General features: G+C 36.0%; 1 protein-coding gene across 1 annotated transcript in view; it reads left to right on the top strand.

The window, feature by feature from the left end:
* Positions 1-10000, top strand: part of gpc5a (glypican 5a) — a 195539-nt gene that overhangs the window by 48580 nt on the left and 136959 nt on the right. The window contains exons 3-5 of the mRNA XM_082163830.1: positions 4515-5209; positions 8550-8677; positions 9673-9798. Coding sequence (XP_082019956.1) covers positions 4515-5209; positions 8550-8677; positions 9673-9798 — 949 coding nt within the window. The remainder of the gene's footprint in view (positions 1-4514; positions 5210-8549; positions 8678-9672; positions 9799-10000) is intronic.

The raw sequence follows: 10000 nt of genomic DNA, 5'->3' as shown, positions 1-10000 counted from the left end.
AAAATACATTAATCAGTATATATTCACACACAAAAAAAAATATATCGCTTATGATATACTCAAGCCAGTACCATGGTCTAAAAAGCACCCTGTTTTACCCCTTCAGATCTATCTGTCTCTTTCTTTACACGTCTCACCCTCATCACACACTTACACCACAACCCATGACAGGCACATGATGTGTTCGGCTCTCAGACACACATATTTCTCCGCACAACAGTTTTAGGGCAATGTCTCACCCTTCTGCTTGATTCGGCCCCAGTCACCCTGACCCAGCTTACCACCACACATCCAAAGCTGTAGTTAGACACTTATTATTTCAAAGAATCACGCCATAGAGAGCATGCCAGTAATGTAATTTGTGCAAAGCAAAAATCGGGGGCCAACATTAACACTCATTAAGTGCCAAAAGAAAAATTGGATCCGTTGAGTTACTGGCCGGGGTGCGAAGAAAGAATGAGGGTCTGACCATCATCACCCTTTTAATTTAATGAAACGTTTATTTTATTATTGATTTATTCATTCAAATCTCATTCAAATCAAACATTATAGATACACATTTCGGTAACACTTTAATTAAATCCTTTATTAAAGTATTTTTAATGCATTAATTATTCCTTGAAATCTCATGAATAATTGTAATACAGTTATTATACATAATAGTGCTTATGTTGTGCCTTTAGAAAGTATAACGCATTAAAACACAATAAACACACAATGACAATAAACCAAATACAGATGTTACAATGAAACTGCTAAATATTATAATGCATTTTAACTGTGGTTACACACACACACACACACACACACACACACACACACACACACACACACACACACACACACACACACACACACACACACATATATATATATATATATATATATATATATATATATATATATATATATATATATATATATATATATATATATATATATATAATCCATTAAAATGTTCATTTTGAATATATTTATAATGCATAAAGGCTTTAAGTATAGTGTTACCAACACTTTAAATTTAAAATGTAACACCTTTAAAATTCAATGTATAAAATAAATGAAATATAATTATGTGTAATATATTTTTACAATTGTCTAAATATTTGTATGCAGGTTATATTTAGTTTGTTTAAAACATGCTTTTTTTATATATTAAACAAAACATTTTTTTTATACAATTTTTACATTCAATGTATAAATGTATAATGTAAAAAAATGTTTTATTTGTTTTGTTTATGTATAAACACACACACACACACACACACACACACACACACACACACACACACACACACACACACACAATACAATATATAATAATACTATATATAGTAAATAAATATAATATATATAAAAAGCATGCTTTAAACAAACTAAATATAAAAGTATATATTAAAAATAAATATTTAGACAATTGTAAAAAAATATATTACACATAATTATATTTCATTTATTTTATACATTGAATTTTAAAGGTGTTACATTTTAAATTTAAAGTGTTGTTAACTCTATACTTAAAGCCTTTATGCATTATAAAGATATTCAAAATGAAAATGTTAATGAATTATATATATATATATATGTAACCAAAGTTAAAATGCATTATAATATTTTGCAGTTTCCTTGTAACATCTGTATTTGGTTTATTGTCATTGTGTGTTTATTGTGTTTTAATGCGTTATACTTTCTAAAGGCGCAACATAAGCACTATAATGTATAATAACTGTATTACAAATATTCATGAGATTTCAAGGAATAATTAATGCATTAAAAATACTTTATGATTTTACAGTGTTTCCTCTCAGATTCATTTTGCTAGGGTTAACGAGAAGACGCAGGAGTGCCGGCTGTTCTGTTCTTCTTCAGGTATTTCTAGGGGCTCAAAAAAAGTGCAGCAAAGATATTGTTCTAACTGAGGAAGTCGTGCTCAATCCACAGGCTAAAAGATTCCCACAGGGAATGAACCTGTAACCCGGCATCAGGTTATTTCTGCATATCTGGCCCTTCTCTCCATCTTCCTCTCTGTCCGTCCTCCTCGTCATTTTTTTAATTTTTTTTTAGAATGCATCATTTATAAAAGTTTTGGATTCAAATATATTACTCCGTATATATTCACAAAGATATATCACTTATGATATCCTCAAGTCACACGCTTCTTTTATACAAGAAACAGAAAACATAATAAAACCAAAGGCCATTAAAACTACAACAGTTATGAGTCATTTCCAACATAATGCTCTTTGAGATACTGTTGTTTATACATCCAATAAATGCATATGAATTAGCACTGAGTGATTGGAGAATGTGCACAAAGATGATTTTGGGCATCATAAACAGACATAATAGAGAATAATAAAAAGGCAGATGATCTCTCAATGCGCTGTAAGCTCGGATATATGAAGAGCGCTTCAAGGCATCATTGCACCCTTGTTATCTTCAAGCTCTTTCTGTCTTGTTATCCCCTTTTTATTTCTCTCTCTCTCTCTCTGGACTGAGGAATCTCTTTAGATCTCTTTGCACACAGATAAAAAGGCATTTCGTATTGGGCTCGCCTGCAGGAAGTGCCATTCTCTGCTCCGCCGCGTTCAAAGGGTCTGGGACTCATTTCTGTGCTGGTAGATTTAGACACTCATAGCGTGAACCAGAGAGAATATTGCAACTTTTTACATTTTTATGCAAATGTTAAAGGTACACTACTGTGCAAGAAAATGTATAAAAAATCATGTTTTTGAAAGAAGTTTCTTCTGCTCACTAAGGCTGCTTTTTTTATTTGATCAAAAATACAGTAAAAACTAGCCTGGGAAAACCCAGACAACTCTGCAAGTAGTCTGGCAAAGAGCTCATTCAAGCCCATTTCTAATCCGTGGAAATCGCGGCACCAATCAGAAACGTTGAGGCGGGCTTTACACGATGACGATCGCTCTGATTGGTTTTAGGTCTATCCAATTGCGCCCAGAGGCATTTGAGCGACGCCCGTTGGTGAAGCGTACCAACTTTTAATTAAATGCAGCATTATTATATTAAAATTGCAAACACATGAGGACAGTCTCCATGAAAGACCCACTGGCAGATGAACGTGCTGCTACATTTCTCTCCGAAACGGTAGGAAATTAAATTAGATTTAATAGAGGATTTTAACTGTGACAAGATGATTGACAGGGCAGTTTACATGACAGGACACACGCGACAGATCCGTCCGATAAAGATGACAAAGTAGGATGTCCCAAAGCTTGCCTACTTTTTTGCTACACATTCAAAAGTAAATACCTTTTCTTCACAAAAAGAGTACATACTTTTAAGGCGTAGTGTAACTTAGGGACGCAGCATATGGCTTTACACGATGACGATCGCTCTGATTGGTTTTAGGTCTATCCAATTGCGCCCAGAGGCATTTGAGCGACGTCCGTTGGTGACGCCCATTTGGAAATGAGTTATTAATGAAGCTTTGCCAGACCATAACTCAGTTACTACTGAGAATGGTCTGGTTTTAACCAGGCTAAGTAAAAACAGTAATATTGTGAAATATTGTAATATCGGTTCAAATATATTTTAAAGTGTTATTTATTCCTGTGATCAAAGCTGAATTTTCAGCATCATTACTTCAGTCTTTAGTGTCACATGATCCTTCAGAAATCATTTTAATATGCTGATTTGGTGCCCAAGAAACACTTTTTATTATTAGAGATGTTGGAGAACAATATCCTCCACACTTTTACAACACCAGCAGCCGGAACCACTGATACAAGATAGGAAAGATCAGTGCTTTAGTGTTGTTTGCACCAAACTCTGACCCTACAATCTCAGTGTTGCAGCAGAAATCGAGACTCATCAGACCAGGCAATGTTTTTCTAATCTTCTATTGTCCAGTTTTGGTGAGTCTGTGTGAATTGTAGCCTCAGTTTGCTGTTCTCATCTGACAGGAGTGGCATCGGTGTGTGTTCAGGGTCTGCTTCAAGGTTTGACGTGTTCAGAGATGCTCTTCTGCAGACCTCGAGTGGTTATTTGAGTTACTGTTGCCTTTCTATCAGCTGAACCAGTCTGGCCTCCTCTGACCTCTGGCATCAACAAGGCATTTTCAGCCCATTTTCTGTAAATCCTAGAGATGGTTGTGTGTGAAGATCCCAATAGATCAGTGGTTTCTGAAATACTCAGACCAGCGCGTCTGGCACCAACAACCATGGCACGTTCAATCACTTAAATCAGCTTTCTTCCCCATTCTGACGCTCAGTTTGATCTTCAGTAGATCATCTCAACCTTGTCTACATGCATTGAGTTGCTGCCATGTGATTGGCTGATTAGATATTTGTATTAATAAGCAGTTGGAACAGGTGTACCTAATAAAGTGGCCAGTGAGTGTATATTGAACAGTTTAAAAGGACAAACTTGTATAGCACTTATGTTTTATTAACTTAAGTATATGTTTAAATAACTTTAAACGAAATATATATTTTTTGAATTCAATAACTTTCCCTTGAACCGTTTCTCACATCTTTTCTCTGTCTTTCTTCCAGAAACCGTGGACTCTCTGGTGCGTCAGGCGGAGAACCACACTCACACCATCCTCCTCCACACGTACCGGGACCTGGCCGGTCCCGCGGCGGCTCCCGTGGGGGAGTTTTTCACAGATGTGGGGCTGTTCGTGTTGGGCTCCGAGCTCAGCCTGGAAGAAGCTTCACAGCGCTTTTTCGACGCCCTGTTCCCTCTGGTTTACGAGCGACTGGTCGAGCCGGGTCTGTCCCGCTTGTCTCCGGCGTACGCCGAGTGTGTCCGCGCTGCGTGCCGGGATCTGGTGCCGTACGGTGGAGCCCCGGGCCGTCTCGCCACACACATCTCCCGCGCCTCTCTGCCGGGACGAGTGTTTCTGCAGGCGCTTCACCTGGGCATCGAGGTCATCAACACCACCGACCATATTCAGCTCAGCCGTGAATGCAGACGTGGCCTTCTGAGGATGAGCTACTGTCCACACTGCCAGGGTCTGACCGCCAGCAAGCCCTGCATGGGCTACTGCCTCAACGTGGTCCGAGGGTGTCTCGCCAGCCTGGCCGAAGTGGACGCCCACTGGAGGGAGTTCGTGCGGTCGCTAGAGACCCTCTCCACCCGCATGCACGGGGCACAAGACCTGGAGCAAGTGCTTCTGGGAGTCCACGGGCTGGTGAGGGACGCAGTGGCCCACGCACAGAGGAACGGACCCCGGCTTTCTGCTCAGGTACTAAAGCACAGGTTGTAGGATCCGAAGTGATCATGCATAAGACGTCACTACTGATGCAAATGAGTTGACTCCAGGTTTCTCATGGTCAAATGACCCTCAGTAAATGAACTGTTGCTTTGGATAAAAGCATCAGCTGTTGTCATTTTGATATATTCGTTGATACAAAGAAGTCTTTACATTTACTCTTATGCATTTGGTAGATGCTTTTATCCAAAGTATGCTTTTTATCAGTTCATGCATTCCCTGGGAATCGAACCCATGACCTTGCTGTTGCTAACGCCATACTCTACTGTTGGAGATACAGGAATGTATATTGATATCAATATATTTACTGAATTTGAATATTTAATATATGTGGATGTTTCTTCATCTATAGGCACTTTTGCCAGGTGGACGTTTTGAAAATTTAATATTTAGAGTAAAAAAAAAATTAAAAAAATTACTTATTGAAATAAGACATTTCATATCTATCCTTTTATGTATTCTAAGTACAAATTAGTAAATAATATTTTCTCTGTTCTGGCATAATTTGAGTTTTTGAATAAAAAAAAAATGTATATAATTTTTTTTTTATATATATATATGTGTGTGTGTGTGTATATAAACTGAAATCTTTGTTAGGGGCCAAATTGTTTCAGTGTGGTGTAAATGATGGAGGACAAACATAAAAAGATGATGTAATTTATTAGTATTTAATAATATATGTAGATAATTTATATTCTTAAAATATATGTTTCATAAGTTTAAAGTTTCTGGGAAAAGAGTAAATCAATGAAATCTACATATAATTCAGCTGAAAAGTATCACATAAAAATTATAAAAAGTGTAGTTTTGACATGTTCTCCATAAAATGAATATATATATATATATATATATATATATATATATATATATATATATATATATATGAGAACAGGGCATAAAAGTACGCAGTGTTGAAGAAAAATACATAAATTAAGTCCCCAGGAAAAGCCCTATTTCAGCCGTAAGTAATTTTGGCTGGAATAAATGTATGCATTTGCCAGTTCAGTTTTTCACAACATTTCTGAAGCGACTTGATGGCAGCATGTGACATGTGAGATTTTGAATTTAATTGAGTCTATAAAACCCTGAAGACTCGATGTTCATTTACTTTTATGGCTGCGGCTCGTCCAAAAGACTTGCATTCACGATTAGGTAAACGCTAAACCTAAACACTGGCCTTTGCATTTCTGCAATTTTCATGCCTTGAAAATTCCTCAAGCCGTGTCTCAAAAGCCAGCGTGTGTAACTACAGCTCGGACGGCGTTGGAATGCGGGACGGCCTGAACATCAGTTGCTCGCAGTCACACACACACACACACACACACACACACACACACACATGCCATGATGCTGCCAGCGAGCCCAGAACATGCCCAAAATACCCTCGGTGTGGGCAGCTGCCGAGACACGGCCGACCGCGCTGATGTGTTCTGGCCACATGCAGACTGAGTTTGCCAGAAACCATAGTGGGCTTCTGTGGGATCCAGTACGCATGTTTTCAGATCGTGTTGTGCTGTGCTGAAATGTTTGCAGACAGTGTGTGTGTGTGTGTGTGTGTGTGTGTGTGTGCAAGCAGAAATAAGCCTTTAAACCGCATGGCTTTGTCAGCTATTGGGTGACACTTGATCTGCAGGGGTCGGGGTGTGGAACTGGATCAGAATCAAGTCTCTAATAAGGTGTTGTCATTGGTTAGGGTCAGTGCGTGGGACATCACGGCTAGCATTAGACCAATAAAAACACTCTATATGACCCGTTTCATTTAAGTCATTTAAGAGGGATCTTCATAAAACACTACAAATACCTATTATTGATGCTTTTCTTACTTAGTATTTTTGTCTGGTAGGCCTATTTCCAGTCCAAATATCAAAAAATTCTTAAATCAAGATACATTTACTAGATAAGTAAAATTAGTTAAGATATTATGTCTTGTTTTCCGGGGGAATTAATCTAAATGAAGTGAGTCTTTGCTTAAAACAAGCATAATTATCTGTCCATGGGGAAAGAAACATGATCAAACAGAAACAACATTATTTTTCTAACCCCATGGACAGATCATTTTGCTTGTTTTAAGCAAAAACTCACTTAATTTTGATTTATTTCCCCAGAAAACAAGACATAATATCTTATGGCATTTACTACTTTAGTAAATGCATCTTGATTTAAGATTTTTTTTTTATATTTGGACTGGAAACAAGACAAAAATACTAAGCAAGAAAAGCATTTTTTTAAGTGGTCTCACATTGTGTTGGACAGTATGACCAAAAATATTATATCACAGTATGAGTAATTGTACCATAATATAGTTATTTTTGCTGGAAATTCAATTAAAGCCATAATGCACGTTTTTATGCATTACCACATGCCTAAATATGTGAGAATTGAAAGGTTGTTCATCTCATTTGATTATTTCTCAATGAATTTGGAACTTGATGGACACAAAACTGTGTATGTGTATATATAATATATTTTTTTAAATATTCATATTTTAATTAACTAACAACTAATAATAGTTGTATATAATTCATATTATAATATTTAAAAGTGATATTATGATAAATTAATATTTTGTGTCATTTTTTTTATCTATACATTAATAAAATGTTATTTTCAAAAAATACATACAGTATAAATTGGTCTTTGTATATATAATGTATTATATATTATATATTATTAATATTATTATATATACAAAGACATATTTATTATTTATTATACAAAGACATATTTATTATTTATTATACAATTTAATTAAATTTTAGTAATACAGTTTTGACTCTGAATGAGCTGCACTGTCTGCCTGATAAACCCTGCACACCTCGACTCCTGAAAACTGTGTGTACAGTCGGATTGGATCTGGTAGTTTCAAACGACTCGGCATCAGATGAGGCAGAATGCAGATCTGCTGTTATTATCTGACAATCTGTGAACAACTGATGAACGTGCATCTGATGCCGAGACTACAGACTGAGTCACGTTTGTCCTTTTCAGTCCTGTAGAATGAAATGCTCTCTATTCCTCTCACTTGTACAGTCCAGCCCCAGATCATCATTAGAGAACCCGGCTCAAAGTTGACCTTTCAGAGGCAACGAGATTGCGAATCCCATGAGTTAAAAAACAGCATCGCCTAGTGGCTGATCATGATACTACACCCACATCAACACCTCCTGAGTCCTGAGTCTGACCTGCAAACTGAGCTTCGGCCACTATAACGAAGACGCCGTGTGACTAACGTGTGTGTGTGTGTGTGTGTGTGTGTGTGTGTGTGTGTGTGTGTGTGTGTGTGTGTGTGTGTGTGTGTGTGTGACTTCTGCAGGTGCACAAGGTGTGTGGTCACCCCAGCAGAGAGCGGGAACAGGTGAGCAGCGTTCAGGACAGCAGAGACTCCATTCCTCTGAAGGCAGTGGGCAGAAACACAGAGGACACACTCAGCAACTGGAGGAGGTGAGTCTGGAAACCACATCAACACACTGTACACGTACTCATACACCGTCAAAGCTCTGGACGTAGCCAAGCGTGATTTTTATTTATTTATTTATTTTTTTTACTAATTTCAAACATGTCTCAATACCATATAATCTCCCATAAACATATATCATACCATATAAATTGGACATACATGATGAATAATAATATTTTACATATTAATATATTTTGATTAATCATTTTGTATAATAGTATTTTAGAAAACATGTTTTAATAATACTACTACCACTACTAATAATAATTATAATAATATCACTAATATAAAATATTATGCAATTTGTTTTTTAAACCAAAGAATATTTTATAAAATAAATATAATATAAATTGGTCTTTGTACATATATAATGTATACAAATATTTTATATATTAATATAATATTTAATATTTTTAATTAATTAAATTATTCATTAATAAAATAATTAATTAATACAATTTAATAAATAATTAATATTCTGTATAATATTTTGGAAAAATAATTATATATATATATATATATATATATATAAACATAAAATATAAATATAACATTAATGTTAAATATTATATAATGTTAGTTTTTGTCTCACACTAAGGAACAAATATTTTTAAAATAAAATAAGTACAGTAATGGGTCTTTATACATGTATCATAGTTATATTTAAATGTTAATATAATATAATATTTCATGTATAATGGTAACTATGTTTTAATATTAATAACTTAAAATTTTCCTCACATAATATTTTTAATTCATATTTTATATACCAAGGGGATACAAGATATTCAAAATATAAATGAAAATATAGGTCTTTTTAAAAACATGCTTTAAGACAGTGGATTGATTTGTTGAGTGTTATTTATGGATCCTGCATAAGGATGTGTGTATGTTGAAGCAGCATGAGCATTAAACCACTGTGTTAGTGCGCCATCTACTGGACAGACACTGACACACACACTCATCTGTGTGTCTCCAGAGACTTCCTCAGCAGTCTGCGTCTGTACCGCACGTTCTACGGTGGCCTGGCGGACCTGCTGTGTGTGAGCGACCTGGGCTCTGCAGACGGACTGGCCTGCTGGAACGGAGCTGAAGTTGACAAAGGGTACAAATCTTCTCATATCTTCTCCAATCTTCTCCAATCTTCTCAAATCTTCTGCCTGTCGCTGCGTTCAGTCATCATCATGTCCACCAGCAGCGCATCAATCAAAAATCTTTCTTTAGGTGTGAATAAAGGACAATTTCCCCCCTGAAACGATTTTCTTATATTCGCATGTCTGTACTTGATCTATCTATCTATCTATCTA

The sequence above is a fragment of the Leuciscus leuciscus genome (genome assembly GCF_965113295.1).
Source record: "Leuciscus leuciscus genome assembly, chromosome: 3".
NCBI classification, from domain to species: Eukaryota; Metazoa; Chordata; class Actinopteri; order Cypriniformes; family Leuciscidae; genus Leuciscus; species Leuciscus leuciscus.
This window is presented reverse-complemented; position numbering and strand designations above follow the sequence as displayed.